The 19,415-nt window shown below is 37.9% G+C and overlaps 1 protein-coding gene across 6 annotated transcripts in view; it reads left to right on the top strand.

Annotated features, from left to right (window-relative positions):
* TP53BP1 (tumor protein p53 binding protein 1) overlaps window positions 1-19,415 on the top strand; it is a 93,050-nt gene that overhangs the window by 37,089 nt on the left and 36,546 nt on the right. For 4 of the 6 annotated variants that reach the window (XM_055418331.2, XM_055418330.2, XM_055418333.2 and 1 more), the window contains 8 exons: window positions 250-413; window positions 1,887-2,016; window positions 2,723-2,817; window positions 5,300-5,505; window positions 9,855-11,196; window positions 14,747-14,866; window positions 15,640-15,843; window positions 19,250-19,307. In XM_055418331.2, coding sequence (XP_055274306.2) covers window positions 250-413; window positions 1,887-2,016; window positions 2,723-2,817; window positions 5,300-5,505; window positions 9,855-11,196; window positions 14,747-14,866; window positions 15,640-15,843; window positions 19,250-19,307 — 2,319 coding nt within the window. Of the gene's footprint in view, window positions 1-249; window positions 414-1,886; window positions 2,017-2,722; window positions 2,818-5,299; window positions 5,506-9,854; window positions 11,197-14,746; window positions 14,867-15,350; window positions 15,467-15,639; window positions 15,844-19,249; window positions 19,308-19,415 lie in introns of those variants that run through there. The other 2 variants (XM_055418332.2, XM_088829467.1) reach the window with 2 other exon arrangements.

Below are 19,415 nucleotides of genomic sequence, written 5' to 3' on the forward strand. Positions count from 1 at the left end.
TGGACAGCATGCAGCACTGCAGTGAGCAGCGTGGAGAAAGAGATTTTGCTGTGAGAGACTGAGACACACTTTGAAAGAGGCTGAGCGCTTTGCATCATTATAAAGAGTAGCTTATTTCACTTTTAACAAATAGTTTTTTAAGGTTTTGAAATTAATAAAGGAAAACACAAAATAGGAAAAGCTTCTTAGTTCGAAGATGAAAGCGTTTGAACATAGTAATTCTTTCTTCTGGTGATATGAATTTCCTAGGTCAGAGGACATGCCTTCTAGTCCCAAAGTGTCTGCTGCTATGGAAGCAAAAGAACAGACGTCTGCTCAAGAACTTCCAGAAGGTGGGATGCAGCTTCAGAAGTCACCGGAGCCTGAGGTTTTGTCAACTCAGGAAGACTTGTTTGATCAGAGCAATAAAACAGGTACAAAGAATAATTAGTTGCCGTAGCTCTTCTTTTCTGAAGGTCTGAACTTCTGTTCTGAGGCTACTGTTTTAAGTTAGAAGGCACTTTATAGGTATGCAGACTTGTTTGTGATACAGAAGGAAAGTGTATTTCTAGCTAATTAACGAGATGGGCTTTTTGGGAATGATTGCCATTTAACATTTTAGCATAATTTTCTTTCTCTTGGAAATGGAGATACTGAATAATAATAATATAGCAGATTTAATCTATGGACTGAGTAGCTATTTCTATTATCATAAGTCTTCAAATCTTAAATAATATGATAATTGTGAAGATTTTTATATTCACCTGGGTAACAGTCTACTTATTCGTCTGTTTATTAGTTCATATACCACAAATAGGAAGTTCTGATCTAGCAGAAAGAACATAATGTTTTCCGAAGTAAAGTGGTATTTATTTCAGATTTTGTTAACCCCCACCAATGCCCTGTTCTGCAACCTCACAGGGCCAAAAAGCTTTAGACGCAATCAGCAAATTATGATATATTGGTTGTAAGTAGGGAAGAAGAGAAGGTTATATTCCTTTACTATGTTGTGAATGTGTGCAGGACATCCAGAGGGTCACCATGAAGCCTTTTCTGGTCTCTCACTAAAATTACAAGGTTGTGTTTGAGAAATTTCTTTATTTTTGCAATTAAAACAGCAGATACTCAATTCATTGCTAAGGAGAAGGGACCCACAGGAGACTCTTCATAGTATAAATCACTAATAGCTGCTCATATATCCTTTTACTTATGCATTAGTATTTTTTCTCTCCTTTGAGGAGCCCAGGTTCTAATCATGAAAATTGCTGCATTCATATTATCAGGTGTCATGCATATTGTTTTGATTTCTCTTATCTGCATCATGGCATGAACTTTACTTCACCTTAGGTAGAACTTGAAATAGAAGACTTGCTTACTGCAATAGAAACGTCACAAGATAGAGCAGCCAAGGAGAGTTTTAAGGGTTCTGGCTTTTCCTCTCCAAGCTTCGATCATGATGGAAAGGACTAAGGAGTTCTTTTTGTCAATTCTTTTTTAAAGAAATTCATAATTTATTAGGGAGGGGAGTGTTTAATGGTTACTCAAGATTTGTGTTAGAATGCCATTCCGTTTTGTCAGTTGCTCAGTTGTATCTGACTCTGTGACTCCATGGACTGTATCCCACCAGGCTCCTCTGTCCATGGAATTCTCCAGGCAAGAATACTGGAGTTGGTAGCCATTCCCATCTCCAGGGGAATCTTCCCCACTCAGGGATCGAACCGTGGTCTGCATTGCAGGCAGATTCTTTGCATTCATTAATTGGACTGCAATTAGAAAATAGTTGTTGCCTTCATGGCAGCCACCCATCCACTTGGGTGGATGTAGTACTGAGTGTTTTTTGTTTTTTGACAGTTCAGTAATGTCAATGTGATAAGTAATTGCAACTGGAATTTTTTTTTTTTTCTCAGCGGCTTCTGATGCTTGCTCTACTCCTTTAAGGGAGGAAGGTGGGTGTTCTCTGGCCTCCACACCTGCTACCACTTTGCACCTCCTGCAGCTCTCTGGTCAGAGATCCCTTGTTCAGGAGAGTCTTTCCACGTGAGTAAGCCGAAAATAGCCCTTTCAGGGAAACATGTGCCTTATGGTCCTAAGGCTAAGGTTGAAAGAGCTAAAATTGGTAGTCCAGAAGTCTTTTGAAGCAAAGAAGTAAACTCTAGGCTTAAGAATTTGGGGGAATAAGAACTTAGTGGAATTATTGAAGACAGGTAGATCTGCTTTCCCATTTGGAGCCCAAAGGTTTCACCAGAGAAGAAACTGCCCAGTTACTTAGAGACTCTTACAGGTCTGAAATAAGCTGCTTGCTGCTCCATTTGACTAACAGTTCTTCCCATTTAATGGCATGGGGGTGCAGAATGGGTTATGCTAGAGTTGATAATAATTGGATTTCTTTATCTGTGTGCAGGAGTGAATACTTGTCTCACATCTGCAGTTGAATTTTTTTTTTTTAAGCACACTTTCTCATCGTGCTTTTCAGTCATAATGTCCTTGTATCCAATCAGTTAACTTTCTTTTGTAATTATATGGTTTTTCCCATAATCTTTTTTTAGTCTCATTTTGGATATGTCTGCTATGAGAAATAGTTATTGAAGTATTACTCATGGCTCTTCTACCAATCTCAGCTGTTTGAGAGAAATACTAATTAGTATTGTTTGAATGACTTAGATATTTTTGTTATGAGAAGTAGAAAACGAATGGAAAACTGTGGCTGTGGTGAAATAACCTGTGATTCTCTCTTTACATAAAGGAATTCCTCAGATCTTGTTGCTCCTTCCCCTGATGCTTTCCGATCCACCCCCTTTATCGTTCCTAGCAGTCCCACAGAGCAAGAAGGGAGAAAAGGTGAGCTCTCTTGATCTGTCTGTTGATCTCAGATTAGAAGTGGAGTAGCACATCTGCCAGGCAGTGTGTATTGTTTCTTTCTATGTTAGAACACTGAGACCTGAACTATTCACTAGGACTCAAGTCTAACCTTCAGCGTTGTGGCCTAGTGTGAAGTGCTGTCCTCAGTTCTTTACTCTTCTCACACTGATTTTTCTGAGTTCTGTATTGACAACTTAATTTTTGAAAAGACCCTTAAGGGAAAATTGTTAAAGTTGAACTCGAATTAATATAATGAAGAATTTTATTACTGTTGGCCTAATGGTTTCCAACAACATGGTAACACGTTCCTAGTCAGAGGGAACCAAAAATTGTTTCTTTTGTTCTTTATAGGTTCTTTTGTTATTATCAAAGCAGTTTTAACCATAGTGGTTAGGGGCAGGTGGTAGAAATTTTGACTTAATTCCCTTCCTCCTTTGAGGACCTAGTGATTTTATATTACTTTATTCAAAGGAGAGATTTACCTGTGTTATTATCTAAACCTCTTTTGCCCTGTTCTCTTCACTCAAGATATTTCAAATTCCTCCTCCTATACAAAGCCTTTTCCAGTGAATTCCATGATTTTTTTCCTTTTTCTTCTTTCACATGGCAATAATGGTACAATAGCTAATATTTATTGAACGCTTAGTTTATTCCAGGCACTGTTCTTTGTGTTTCTCTTTGGTTCTAGCTGCTTCTCTTTGTGTGTGTTTTTTTTTATATTCCTCACAAAAGTTCTGAGAAGTAGGTTTATCCCCATTTTACAGATGAGAAAATGGAGGCACAGAGAGATTTCACAGCTAAGTCATAGAGGCAGGATTTGAACTTGGGTACCTACCACCAAAGCCTGTGTTAATGGGTTTTAATTTACCTGTGACAAAATTTAATCTTAGACTTTTCTTCTGTCAAAGAGTTTGTGTCTAGTTATTTTCTCTTGAAATCAATGTAGGTGTATCTAAGTGGACTGATACCATTCTAAGCATAACAGGATTAGATATCTTCAGTGAAAAATAAAAGTGAATCCATTCTTTTGATGCAAAAAATACTGTTGATGCAAATTAAATTTGGTTTATCCTTGCTCTTATTTTTTTCTATCTGTAGTGTGAACACTGAAGATATATAATAATATATATATTTTTTTTTATAAAAAATATATTAAAAATGCTTTCTCTCTGACTAAACATAGTATTTACAGTAGCAAGTTTGGAAAGCATATGGGAAAGTAATGAGAAGAAAATAAAAATCACCTGTGATGCCACAACCCAGATGTAATTAGTATTTGGATATGCTTATTTCCTTTCAGAGTTTTTCTATGCATGAATATAAAGAAGTATGTTTACACAGTTGGGATCATGTTATGTATATGACTCTGTGTTCTTTTTTTTTTCATGTAACATATTTTCCCGTGTCAATTATATTTTAGATTTAATGTATTTGCTTAATATGTGCATAACTGTGGTACTGTGTATGCTTTTTGTATTTTTTTTTAATGTCTAAGAATATTAACCTAAAACCTTTTTATATGTAGCGCTTAGAACAGTCCTTAGTAAGTGCTTTATCATGGTGCTAAAGATCAAAAGACGTAATGAAATTACTTAACACAGCTACGGTAGTGTAATAAAGGTCTACAGCACCAGTTCCCAAGCCTGTCTAGATTGGAGTGTGCGTGTAACACCAAGCGAAGCAGCCGGGATAGATAGTCCCTGAGGTTGGGGGTAACTGGTAGCTTGATTACAGGGAAAAACTAAATGGTGTATAGGGGGAAAAGGGTTGATGAATCAAATACCTAGCCAGCTAGGCTGACTCTGAGGAAGGTCCTGTTAGCCTGTAGGTGGATAGAATACTGTGGGAAAGTAGTATTTTGTGTTTAGTTTGTGTTTCCCTCCTGAGCAGTTTGTCCCAGGATTAGTGTCCTGTGTTTGGTTCTTTGATAAATCATTACTGTCTGACACTGATAGATTTTTTTCCCCTCCTCTATTTGTCCTAGCGTCCACCTCTGCACATAACAGTTGTTAATACAAATAAAATGAGTTCTTACCTCTCTAGATGTGTACTTAGAGTGGTGAGCAACTTCACTGCCTTTCAAGGTCTGTGGTTAAATTGAATGCCATTAATCTGGGTGTTCCTGAGCAAAGTATGAAAACTGAGCTATAATCAGGAAAGGAGCTCAGAGGAACCAAGTTAATTTGCTATCATATAGATGGATGGGTGTCCCTAGATGAACCCTGTTTTAATTTATATCTGAGTAGGAGTGTGGACTTCCCTCCCCTGGGGGAATAAAGTATTGCTAGATTTCTAGGACTCAATCTTCTATTAACCTATCAGTTTTTCTAAAAATCAAGTTACTGTTTTTTTTTTTTTTTTTAGGAATGAAAATACCTGAATATAATTACTAGTGGTATTGGAACATGAATAGTACTGATGAGTGCTTTTTTCTCAATTTGTTTTCCCTGTTTTAAACTAGATGAGCCAGTGGATATGTCAGTGTTATCTGAAGGAGGAGAGTCTTTTCAGAAGAAACTCCAAGGTGATGAGCCAGCAGAGATGGAAAACCCCCTTCTCCCCACGGAGCCCCCTGTATCGCCACAAGCCTCAACACCAGTATCTCAGAGCACACCAGTCTTCACTCCTGGTTCTCTTCCTATTCTGTCCCAGCCTGAGTTTTCTCATGTGAGTATTGTAGACTAAGTTTTTTCTCCTAATGTCTTTTTTTTTTTAAGCAACTGTATTTGAGGTATAATTGCAAACCATAAAACTCACCCATTTTGTGTGTGGTTTAGTGATATTTTAGTAAATTCATAGACTTGTGGGAGATGGTGAAGGACAGGGAAACCTGACATGCTGCAGTCCGTGGGGTTGCAGAGTCAGACGCAACTGAGCGACTGAACAACAGCAATAGCAATAGACTTGTGCACCTGTCATGATAATCTAGTTTTAGAACATTTCCAGAGTCACCTAATATCTGATGTACTTTTTATGTTTAAATTTTATACTATGTCTTTAAACTTCTTGAAATGTTACTTTGAAATTGAAAGGCAGCATTAATCATTATTCTACCTTGACACCACAAACTTCTCACTAAATCAACCCTAGGCTTTCTACCGGTTGTTATTAATGAAAATTTCTTTTCAAGATGTTCAAGGGCCTCAAATTTCTTTTTGAAGAAACCACTTTTGGGAGCTTCCTGATTTCTAATCTGTGCTATTGCCTTCTATTTCCGGTGTAGAACTGTCACCTCCCTTTGATTGTCTTTGGAGATTGTCCTTACCTGTGTTTGTGTTGGATTCCTCTTGGGCTCCATGCCTTCGTGCTTGATTTATGCCCTCATTTTGGTGGAGGACATTCTTTAGTAGCAGACTTTCTACTCTAATACTTGATTCATAGTTTGTAGGAGTATAGAATTTTATGTTGGAAATAATTTTCCTTTAAACTTTTTGAAAGCATCGCTTCACCATCTTCAAAGTTCCACTGTTGCTGTTGAGAAGTGTGGCCAGTTCGATTTTTGTTTTTAGTATTTATTGATTTGGCTGCATTGGGTCTTAATTGCACGTGGGATCTATATGGTGGCACATGGGTTTAGTTACCCTGCAGCATATGGAATCTTAGTAAAAAGTTAAAGTGAATCTGTGTATTAAATCAGTTGTTTTTATTTGGAAGCTCCATACTTTTTCATTATGTATCAAACTCCTAATGTTATTCTTAATGGCTCACCTTTGTACATCTGTTTTTTTTTTTTCTGTACATTGGTTATGGGAGTCCAAGTCAATCTAATTTTGATGTTGTAAGATCTGTTTATTTATAATAAAATCATTACTAATCAAGAGAAAACTGAGATAAAGGTAACTTCATATATTTATTTCTTTTTTTCCCTATTTATTAATTGCATAGCCTTTTTGATCCTTCACCAGGGTGTGAGGGCTGAGGAGAGGATTAGTAGAAAATAGTTTGATATTTAACACTTTCTCATTCTTGATACACATATAGATGATTTTATTAGTGGCTTTTAAACTGTGTGAGACCAGTTTTTGACTGCTTGAATACTATGGATTTAGGTCTGTATTGAGTCTAGACTGGTTGTCTCATTGATGGAAGTCCTGACAATTCTTCATTAGTCTTTATCCAGAGCCCTGAGGGTTGTTTTTTTTTTTTTTCACTTAACTTTATTATTCTGACTAAGCCTTCAGAGATTATTCCGTTCGGTTCCATTCCGTTCCGTCGCTCAGTTGTGTCCTACTCTTCGCGACCCCGTGGACTGTAGCCTACCAGGCTTCTCCGTCCATGGGATTCTCCAGGCAAGAATACTGGAGTGGGTTACCGTTTCCTTCTCCAGGGGATCTTCCCGACCCAGGGATTGAACCCTCGTCTCCCGCATTGGAGGCAGACGCTTTAACCTCTGAGCCACCAGGGAAGCCCAGGGGCCAGATACTAGATCCAGGAAGCCTTTTAAGAAATAAAGTTTATTGTTAGGCTGGTTAGCCCCTGAAATTTTCCTTTGCTGACAGAAATTATATATATATTGAAAAAATTCTGTAAAAAATCACATAAATATTTACCTTGATAACTCTTAAAGCATATTCAGAATGGGGGCAACTGCTTAATGGGTATGAGATTTCCTTTTGGAGTGATGAAAATGTTTTCAGAGTAGATAGAGGTGGTGGTTGCACATTGTAAATGCTCACTTTGAGGTGGTTATTTTTATATGAGTTTGACTTTCAAAAACAACTGTTACTTATAATTTTCTTAGCAATGTCTTATCTATAAGCCTTTGTGAATTGACTTATTTTTTATTAAAAAATACATAATTTCTTATAAAATGTGTGTAACATACAAATAAGTGAAACTAAGATCATCAGTTATCCTGTCTCAAATAACTGCTTGTAACTTTTAATGATATTTATGTATTATTAATAACTTAAAAAACATGGAAATTATGTAAAAATGTATAGACCACAATAAAATATATATTCATATATTTATTTAACTAGAAAATGTTTCTGTTTAATGCATAGCCTGTTTTTCTGTATATTTTTTTTAATGCTCATGTACAATTTTATGTAAGTTATAAAGTCTTCCATCGTGTTAGGTGTATCGTAATTTTTAAATGAATCTCCTATCTGTAAATATTTAGGATATATTGGTTCCTTTTCTAAATAATTTTAGTATTGGACAGCATTGTAGGTAAATCTCAGTGTATTTTCATCAAATAATTTCCTGGAAATGGAATTACTTGACTAAGGAGTATATAAAGTTTCAAGGCTGTTGTGTATTGTCAAATTGCCATTAGAAATGTTGAACCAATTTTATGCAGTCATGCCTGTGAGTATGTGAGCAGATAAAATTTATTGTTTTTATAATCTGAAAAGGTAAATAGTAAGACCAAACACTGAAATATCAGAAGTTAATGAATGCACAGAATGTTTCACAACATACTTTGATTCCTCATTCTCTTAAAAATCATAGGAAATGAATGTCTTACCAGCTATGTCTAGAACTCTGTAGCATTTATGTTGAGCAAAACAGCACCCTAAATGTAAATTCTTACATAAAAACATAAAGCTTTGAGTTAAATTTTTTTTAAGATATTATTTACATAAAGTGAGACTGCCATTTTAAGCGTATAGTTTGATGAAGTGTGGTAGTTGTATACAGATGTGTAATCATCATCACTATCGAAGTATGGAGCAGTTTCCTCATCCTTTACTATTGATCCCTCTTCACACCCGACCCCCGCTCCCCCCACACCCTCTTCTACCCTGGGCAGCCAGTCATCTGCCTTCCGTCACTGCAGTTTTATCTTTTCAAGAATTTCTTACAGTTGGAGTGATAAGTGTATGATGTTTTGTGTTTGAGTTTTTTAGCCTAGCTAAGTTTTGAGATTCATTCACATTCTGGCATGTATTAATATTTTAATCCTTTTTATTGTTAATGAGTACTGTGATATGGATATCCCCAATTTATTCACCTCTTGATGAACATTTGGGTTGCTTCTGGTTTTTGGATGTTTGATACTGCTGTGAACATTTGCGTGCACATGTTTGTGTGGACTTATGATTTTATTTCTTTTGGGTTAATATCTACAAGTACAATTTCTGGATCATATCGTAAGACTAATGTACGTTTAGCTTTGTAAGATAAAACCGAACTGTCTTCATAAGTGGTGGTAGCTTTTGCATTGCCACCAGCAGTTTATGACAGTTGTAGTTCCACATCCTTACCAACAGGATGTAATCTTACTATTGCCTTCAGCCTTCCATATTGGTGTGTAGTGGTATCTGTTGACTAATGTGATTATCATAAACTCTGAATTTTAACAGTTGCTTTGTGAGCGCCAGCATGTTTTGAAATAGTGGGACATGAAATAAGAACAGGCATACCTCATTTCATTGTGCTTTTTAGGTAATTTGTTTTTTTACAGATAGAATATTTGTGGCAATCCAGAATTGTCAGTCGATGTTTAGCATTTTAAAAAAAAAATTTTTTTTTAATTATGTACATCTTTTAAAGACACAGTGCTATTGCACACTTAGACTGCATAAGTTAAACATTTACGTACACTGAGAAACCTAAAAACTTGTGGGACTTGCTTTATTGTGGTGATCTGGAACTGAACCTGCAGTTTCTGAGTTATGCCTGTATGTGTTCCCACTTTGTGAGAACTGAAGTGGACTGTATCGGCTTATGTTCACGTGATTCTTACATGATCGATGGCCCATCACACAGTGTATGACATGATTTTAGCAGTGATATGCAGTAAATTTAAGTGTTTTTCTACCTACTTAAATACTTTTAGGTTTTTTTTTTAGATTGTGCTTATTCTAGGTCAGTGATTCACAAGAAAAGCAATAAACATTGACTTGTGTTGAATGAACAAAAAACATGATGACTTGTATGTCTGAGGTTATGGCCCTGGAGTTTTACAATTCTCGTGTAATTGATTTAGAAATTTTAGAATTGAAGGACTAGATATAAAAGAATTATGATTATGAAGAAATGATTATTTGTCTGTTTTTGTTCTTTAGGATATTTTCATTCCATCTCCAAGTTTGGAAGAACGGTCAAATGATGAGAAGGGTAGAGATTTGCATAGTTCATCTTTGACTGTTGAGTGTTCTAAAGCTTCAGAGACTGAACCAAAGAATTCCACTGAGGATCTGGGACTTTCTTTGACAGGGGATTCTTGTAAGTTAATGCTTTCTACCAGTGAGTGTAGCCAGTCCCCAAAGATGGAGAGCTTGAGTTCTCACAGGATTGATGAAGATGGAGAAAACACACAGATTGAGGATACTGAACCCATGTCTCCTGTTCTCAATTCTAAACTTGTTCCTGCTGAAAATGATAGTATCCTGATTGATCCTGCACAAGAGGGCCAAGTAGAACTGAATCAGAGTGATGATAAAGCAAAGGGGGATAACACAGAAACCGGGGATAACACAGAAACCAGGGATGACATTAGTATTTCATCTGCCGGTTGCAAAGGCAGAGAAGAACCGGTAGCGGAAGACGTTTGTATTGATCTCACTTGTGATTCAGGTAGTCAGGCAGTTCCCTCTCCAGCTACTCGATCTGAGGCACTCTCAAGTGTGTTAGATCAGGAGGAAGCTATAGAAATTAAAGAGCATCATCCAGAGGAGGGGTCTTCAGGATCTGAGGTGGAAGAAATCCCTGAGACTCCTTGTGAAAGTCAAGGAGAGGAGCCCAAAGAAGAGAATACGGAGAGTGTCACATTGCATCTTTCTCTGACTGAAACCCAGTCGCAAGGGCTCAGTCTTCGGAAGGAAGTCCCCAAACAAGAATGCCAGGAAGCTATGGAAGTTGAAACCAGTGTGATAAGTATTGATTCTCCCCAGAAGCTTCCAGTACTTGAACAGGAATTGGAACATAAGGATCAGGAAGCATGGGAAGAAGCTACTTCAGAGGACTCGAGTGTTGTCATTGTAGATGTGAAGGAACCGTCTCCAAGAGCTGATGTCTCTTCTGAGCCTTTAGAGGGAGTGGAGAAATGCTCAGATTCTCAGTCGTGGGAGGATGATGCTCCAGAAATAGAATCATGTGCTGAGAATAGAGCAGATATTCAAGAGGAAAAGACTGCGGAGTATGAAGGAGATCGGAAATCAGTGACTGCAGAAAAAGAACCTGTAGAGGCAGACTCTTCACAGCCTCCTTTGACCTTAGTGAGAGCAGATGGTACTCCAGGACCTGAGCAGGAAATGCAGCAGACCCAACCACAAGAGAGAACCGATAGCACATTAAGGGAAGACTCAAAAGTGGCTAATGCAGAGCACGTGGACTCAGGTGTAGAGGCCCAGCAGCTGGAGAAAACTTCTGCCCAGGCTTCACAAAGCTTCTGTGAAAGCTCTAGTGGTGAGTGTGATTGTAAATTGCTCTGTGTTTCCAACCAAAGTATAATTTGGAATGGAAAGTAGGCGAGAACTGCATACTTTTTACATCAGGGCTGAAAATGAATTTGGATTTATGTTTGTGAGCAGCCAATAATTAAAATATGGGTTTTTTTCTTTTGTAGCTTTAATTACTTGTGGAATCAGAGATCATTTGAGGTTTTTATGAGCTTTAGAACTCAGGTGTAATTAGCATGAATTTTCTATTGTACCAATCTGGTATTTTCTACTAGCCTTGCTCCATATTTTTATATTTCGACAGTGGCCTTGAAGTACAGGGACCTTTTTTGATTACCTTACGCAGTTAAATCATGATCAAAAAAAGTGTGGTGGTCTCTTCCTTACAGATATTCAGTTTCTAACATTGGTCCAGTGTATATACGTCGTAAACCTTTAACTGGGAAAGTTTTAGTTTGTGTGCTGTATCTATTTTATTTTTTGAAAGTTTCATTTATTTTTGGCTGTGCTGGGTCTTTGTTGCCCTGCTGGGCTCTCTGTAGTTGTGGTGAGCAGGCTTCTCGTTGTGGTGGCTTCTCTTGTTGCAAAGCACTGGCTCTAGGGTGCTTGGACTTCAATCGTTTTGGCTTGTGGGCTCAATGGTTGTGTCCCATGGGCCTAGTTGCTCTGCAGCACGTGGAATCTTCCCAGACCGGGGATTGAACCCATTTCCCCTGCGTTGGCAGGCAGATTCTTAACCACTGGACCACCAGGGTAGTCCCTTTACCTATTTTATACAGTCCAGAATGAGAATAACAGCTTATTTCTGAAATATTTCTAGAATATCATGTCTGACATTAGCTGAAAATTCAAACTTTCTGAATGCCCGAAGTCAGTATAATTTAAAAACAAAACAAACCATACAGACTCAAGAAAGCAAGTTTCTAAAGATAGTGGAAATGAGAAGCAGTGTTTAGGTAGCATCATGGCTGTTAGTATGGGTGGCGATTCAGTGTTCCTGGTTCTAGTTTATACCTCCTGTCTAGGAGTGATTGTTAGTACTTTTTTCATCTCAGAATTGCTCTCTTTCATTAGATTTGATGTTCATTTTTTTTTTCCTGTTTAGAACAAGAAATGAAAAGGAGGTTAGGGGGTGTTAGGTTCAGTCTCTTCTTCCTAAAGTCATGTCGCTAGTTAATGATTAAAGTGGGATTAGAACCTCGGTCTCCTGATTCCTAAGTCTGTACTTTTACCTCCAGTAAAAACCATATGATATGTGCTTCATCGCTCAGTCATGTTCAACTCTGAGACCTCATGGGACTGTAGCCTGCCAGGCTCCTCTTGTCCATGGGGATTCTCCAGGTGAGAATACTGAAGTGGGTTGCCATTTCCTCCTCTAGAGGAATCTTCCCAACCCAGGGATGGAACCCAGGTCTCCCGCATTGCAGGCAACTTCTTTACCATCTGAGCCACCAGGGAAGCCCCAAACTGTATGATACCGTTTCTCTAATTCTGCTGAGTTATGGCAAAGAACTGTTTGAATGACCTAGTATTCTACATTATTAAAGACTTTTATAGTTCCATTTTATCTAAGTACTGTTATCAGTCTAAGTCATGTTTTGTAGGAAGGGTGCTTTAGTTGTTGTACAGAAAGAATTGTGGGTTGGGGAAAGAGGGAGACTTCAGGAAGGCAAAGTAATTGATTGGCTCTTGTAATAATCGAGAAATGAGGCTTTGAAGACCAGATAATGGCACTGCTACCTGTATAAGCCAATATCTATTAGGTTGTAGTGATGCATTGGATCAGTAGTGCTAAGATAACTTTTCATAAATAATTTTCTGTAATTAATGCTTGCATATTACATTCGCATATTGTGGTTTGTCATGTAGAAGGCTCTACTTAAAGATTTTATACAGATTTTCAAAAGTCTGAATGGTTGATCATAATGTGAAGGATAGTTCCTGTCAAGAGAGAGAACAGATGGTTGTTCTGGGGATGAAAATTCTGTAAAATAGTTTTTAGAGTGTATGACGCTTTGTGAGGTGTATTTGTTTTTTAATTTCTGTATCTTTAAGTTCTTTATTAACTTAAAGGACTTACTTTTTAAAGAGTTGCCATGAATGCTTACCTACCAGCCCATTTCATTTTGCTATAACTATGGTGGAATTCTTTGCCAGTTAGATGGGACTTTGAGACTTTCCACTTCTGCTCTTCAGTTTCTTAAGCAGCACATGAGAACTTCTCATCCTTGTGGGAAGCTATGATACAGAGCTGGTTGGTTAGAAGCCTGGACTGCTGATTGGTGTCTGAAGTGGGGGCAGTCTTGTGGGCCTGAGCCTTTAATTTGTGGGATTTGATGCTATCTCTGTGTTTCCCTGTTGGCTCAGATGGTAAAGAATCTGCCTGCAATGCAGAAGACCTGGGTTGGATTCCTGGGTCGGGAAGATCCCCTGGAGAAGGGAATGGCTACCCACTCCAGCATTCTTCCCTGGAGAATTCTATGCATAGAAGCCTGGTGGGCCATAGTCCATGGGGTTGCAAAGAGTCAGACACAGCTGAGTGACTAACACTAACTGGTTAGACAGTGTCAGAATTACCTTTGTACGCCGCCCACTAAATGTCCCCTGGGAATCAGAGAATTGCTTGGTGATGTGGAAAGCACATTAGATAAGCAATTTTCACGAGGAATAGTGACTGGGTAAGCCATATTATAGTTACTCTGAGCCATTCCAGGAAACTAAGTACAACTTTTCACATGCCAGGTTTAAGAATAGCAGTTTGGCATAATTCTTTTTTTCTCCCAAACTTAGTCAATTTATTAAAAGAGATAATTAGGAGTTCAGAAAATGTGATTTTGGCCATTTGCTAATTCTGATTAGAAATTTGGAATGGAGACCTAGTTAAAAAATAAAGTTTTGTTTCTAGACAAATGTTCGATAATGACCAATATGTCTACAGTGGGAATGCTCGTATTTGTGAGATTTACCATTGCACTGCTATGGCCTAGAACTGGTCAGTACTGCTGAATTGTGAAACCTGTATATTTCTTCTGGAACCAGTGAGTATTTTGAAGTCCTTTTAGCTCAGGAAATCCTTTGTCTACTCTTTGAGTAGATAGTAAATTATAAGTATTAACATCAGACTTTAACATAGAGAAATCCTACAGATTGCTAAAGCTTGTAAATGAACTCCTTGAGATAGCATTACACAAAATTAAGATGTCTAGATGTGAAACTATCCAGCTTGCTTGCTGTTCGGGGCTCAGATGTTTCTGTGTTCCTTGTGACCCGGTGTTCCTCAGGGCCTCCAAACTCTCGGGCTTCCTCTATTTGCCTGTTCCCTAGTTGGCTACTTTGTGTCAGTTCTGTTGATGAGCAGAGACAACAGTGGGACATTGGTTGAGAGGCTTGGTGAGGGAGGGGGGTTGGGAATGAGGCACAATTGGGAGCAAAGGAAAAGAATAATTGAGATATTTCTTGCAGTTCTCCTCACTTTTGCTTTTTTGGACTTATGTTTTGATTTCCTTTTTGTTTATCATTGGTTTTTTTTTTGTTTGTTTGTTTCTTGCTTTCTCCAGAAACTCCATTTCATTTTACTTTGCCTAAAGAAGGTGATATTATTCCACCATTGACTGGTGCAACTCCACCTCTTATTGGGCACCTAAAATTGGAGCCCAAGAGACACAGTACTCCTATTGGTGAGTGATTAAATGTAATGATGTGTAAAGCAGAATTTCTAAGATACCATCCTATATGCCAGTGATTCTTTTTATATCTGAGGAGTTGGGCCTGCCTGATGAGATTGATTTTTGTCTTAGGAAGAATAAGGTTGTGGTGTCTGATTCCATGAGTTAACTCCCAGGAAATGTGAGCAGTGATGAGAGGAAGGAAAGAAAGGATGCAGGGAAGGAAGGAACGAAGAATATCTATGAAGATTTTATTCTGTTAGTTGCAAGGCTGTAGTATCTGAGTGTTAAACAATGGTTTAGAGCTGTTTTATAAGGAAGGGACAGCAGGTAGGGTAGAAGTACTGTTTACTTAGGACTCTGGCTAATCAGTCTGCTGCTGCTTGACAGGGCAAGAAAATTTAGATCCTCCTTCCCTGAAGCAGCTAGTAGTCTTCTACATTAACCTATTTGTTTTCTCTAGTCAGTGCTGGGAGGTAACAGTCATGCCGTCTGGAGTCTCCTGCTACCTATGCCTGATGCTGGCAGATGTGGGTTGGCTGAGGGCTCATGCAGCATCCTTTGTCCAGATGCAGAAGTGGAACTGAATCCTGTTGCTCTTCTTAAGACCAGGTGTCAGTACTAGTGCGTAGTTGTTGATACTTGTGACAGGATCTATCCTAGGAATCCTCTTCAATCCTGCAGAGCTGTGGAGCCAAACAGACAAATTGATGACTTTGAATTGTTACTTTTCACGTTTGTATTTTAGTGTTCTTTCTTTCTTCCCCCTGCCTCCCTTCTTTCAGGTATTAGCAACTATCCAGAAAGCACCATAACAACCAGTGATGTCATGTCAGAAAGCATGGTGGAGACCAACGATCCCATACCTGGGAATGAAAAAGGAGATTCTGGGGCTGCCCCAGAAATGGGTGATCAGTTGTGTCTGAGAATGAAATTGGTCAGTCCTGAGACCGAGGCAAGTGAAGAGTCTTTGCAGTTTAGCCTGGAAAGTAAGTTTTATTTTTGTTAATCTTGGGTAACTAGTGGCTCCAGATCTTCTGGAATTATTTTTTTTCTTCTTGTTTTAATGATTGAAACTTTTATAAATGTTATTTTAAAGTCTTATTCTCATGAATTTTAATTCTTTGTTTTTGCTAGTCACTGTCATGTTACTGAAGATGCTCCATTTTATAATCTCTATGGTGCTGCTTGTATCTCTGTATTAACCTTGTGTCTATATAAAGTAATTGGTTTTTCCATAGTCAGAAATGTTTGAGTTCAGAAGTGACTAGAAAATGTAGGATTGTGGATTCAGGTTGTAGGTTTAAGTTGACTTTCCCACATTAATTCCAAGTTGTTTTGTATGACTGGAATACAGAGAAGGTACAAGGGAATGGCTGCAAAGTCAGGACTGGACTCTGAAAGGCCTTTTACATCATGCTGAAAAGCTTTAAGCAGGGGAGTAATATGGTCAGATTTGCTTCTTTTAAAGGATCAGTTGATTGTTTGAAAAATGTGTGCATCATTCCTTTCCTTGCCCATTTTCTATTCTGCTGCCTGGCAAATACAGTCTTTAACCAGGAAGTGAGATCATTAGTAGTGGGACACAGATGAGGGGATGAATTTGAGAGAAGAATAGCAGAATAGAGGGGATCTTGGGACCAGCTAAATATGGAAATAATACAAGAAAAAATATAGAATGACTTTATATCCACATTTTGTTTTCATGATAGCACTCTGTAGTAAATCTTATTTTCATTTTGTTGATGAGAAAACTGAGACTAAGAGAGGTTTTAACCTACTGTTACAGTAATCGGTAAGAGGTGGAGCAGGAGTTTGAATCAGATCAGTCTGACTCTAAAGCTTGTAATTCTTCCACTAGTAAGTTTGTAAATGGGGTTTAATGGAGTTAGGAGAGGAAAAAGTTTTATCAAGGAGATCGTAAAGGAATATTCCTTATTCTTCTTATCTAGAGTAATATTCCTAGATAAGAGGGCTAGGAGAGTATAAAGCCATGGAAGCCTGTGAGGAGGAGAATTAAAAGAAAATGTCACATGCAGAAGTGAGGTCTAGAAAGATATATCTGGAAATGTATGTTAGACTTGGCAGTTAGGATCCATTGGGTGACTCTAGAAAGAACTATTTCAGTACAGTGGTTTGGGTGGGACCGGTACTGACGGTAATTGAGGAGTAAAGGGGAGGAGAAGAGGCAGCAAATGTGTTCTACTTTTGAGAAGTTTATGTAAGAAAGGAAGAGAAAATAACAGCACTTTAAAGGGGAATAGAAAACTGAAGGAGTTTTTTTTTTTTTTTTTCCAGGCTGAGGGATACCTAAGCAGGTTTAAAGATTGAAAGGAAATCTCCAAAGGGGAAGTGGGTTAAAAATGAGATTCTTGAGAGAGAGAGAGAGATGAAAGGGGAGTTTTCAAAGATTGCAGATAGAGTGGGTGGACCTGATAACTCTGATTCTGTGAGATTGAAGAAAAGAAATTTTAGCTATGTATTTTGAGTTCTTAAGTATATGCCACATATATATGCCATACATTGGAGTAGGCAATGGCACCCCACTCCAGTACTCTTGCCTGGAAAATCCCATGGACAGAGGAGCCTGGTAGGCTGCAGTCCATGGGGTCGCTAAGAGTCGGAAACGACTGAGTGACTTCACTTTCACTTTTCACTTTCATGCATTGGAGAAGGAAATGGCAACCCACTCCAGTGTTCTTGCCTGGAGAATCCTAGGGACGGAGGAGCCTGGTGGGCTGCCGTCTATGGGGTCGCGTAGAGTCGGACACGACTGAAGCTACTTAGCAGCAGCAGCAGCAGCATGCCATACATGTGCAGCTCATTAAATCTGATAACACACCTGTAAAGTAGACGCTATTGTTATCCTCATTTTATAGGTAAGGAAACTGAGGCACAGAACGGTTGAGCATGTTCCCTAGAGTCACACAGCTAGTAAATGAAGTAGCCTGAATTCAAAGTAGTTCCAAGAACCAGAAGTCTGGTTCTGAATTAGAGTGAAGTTCTGCTTCTCAGTGCTTATTGATTTGAAAATTTAGAACCTCAGGAGAAATAAAGTATAACATATTTTCATCATTATTGTCATCTTCTCTGAAATCAGATAGGACTTAGTAAGAGAGTACACGATAGCTTTGAATCTTTAGGTTTGAAGTTACAGTTGGGAAGACCTTAAATGGAGCTAAATGTTAAAGATGACCATATTAGTAAATTTTACTACCTTTCCTGATAATCGGGCACCATACTAATAGTTTTCCCCATTTTATCCTCACAACAAACTTATGAGGGTTGGTCGTGTAAGTTGTGGGATCTTCGTTTCCAGACTAGGGGTTGAACCCCAGTCCATAGCAGTGGAAGTGCAGTCTTAACTACTAGACCCCCAGGGAGTCCCTGGGTTGGTCCTATTTTGTCTTTATTTTATACATGAGGAAACTGACTCAAGATGAAGTTTATCCCCAGCTTGGACCGCTAAGTGCTGGAGCCAGGGCCTGAGCCAGGTTTCTGTTTCAGAGCCAGGCCTCTGACCACCAAGCTTCAGCTGCCTCCTTGATGAACTATTCAAATTATATTGGGTTATGACTGTTTTAGAAATGTTTTAAAGTATTTATAATTTTTTCTAAGGCTAGAATTAATGGTAAATGAATACATTTTAATCCTGTGGCATTGCTTTGAGAATATGGAATTCTTTTCAGTATGACCTTTAATTTTTTAGTACAGGTTCTTTCTTGAAAATGTGTTTTATTTTTCAAATATCTGTCCCAAAAGCTCTTTGGAAAGAATTTGAGTATCTTCTATATGTAGGTTCTCTTAACACTATTTAAAATTTGTGCAATTTTCCTGCATAGTTACTAAAGTTTTTTCTTTTTTAAAACATTTTATTGAAGTAGAGATGAATTACAATGTTGTGTTAGTTTCAGATTTGTAAACTTTCTCAGAAGTTTCTTTAAATTTGTTTTGAAATTTTTAAATATAATTTTTTTACTACATTATTTTTTTACTTAGAAGAGGTGAATTTTAAATTCATAAATTTCATTTTCATTTTTGAATCTTACTTCTTAGTAATTTATTATATTATACTTCTGGAGAAACTGAGTCATTTTCTGTAGGGAGTTTGAAAGAAAATTGGTGGACGTGAGAAAGACGTCATTACATGATAAATCTTTTGATGTTCACTTTTTATTTTTACTCATTTCCTTTTTATTATTTGTTGCAAATACTAGTAGATCAGGTTTTTATTTTTATGATTTTTTTTTAATGTCATAGTGAAAAGAGGCTTTCAATAGCTTCAGAAATTCAAGCATTATTTTAGAGTATCATTGGGGCTGAGCAGGTTTTTAAGAGGTCTTAAGGTGTGATACTGAGTTGTGTTTCTCTTTTCTTTCTTTTGTTTTTATTCAGAGCCAGCAACTGGTGAAAGAAAAAATGGATCTGCTGCTGTTGCTGAGGCTGTTGCCAGGTAACCAGAGCTGGTTGCTATTTAGAGGAGTTTAATATACAGAGCCACTGGTAATGAGGGGAAGATAATTTATCAAGAAAGAAAAAAAATTTGAAATGAAATTTGAGC

The sequence above is a fragment of the Moschus berezovskii genome, chromosome 21, assembly GCF_049115385.1.
Source record: "Moschus berezovskii isolate FMDL1 chromosome 21, NW_MosBer_1.0, whole genome shotgun sequence".
Classification (NCBI taxonomy): Eukaryota; Metazoa; Chordata; class Mammalia; order Artiodactyla; family Moschidae; genus Moschus; species Moschus berezovskii.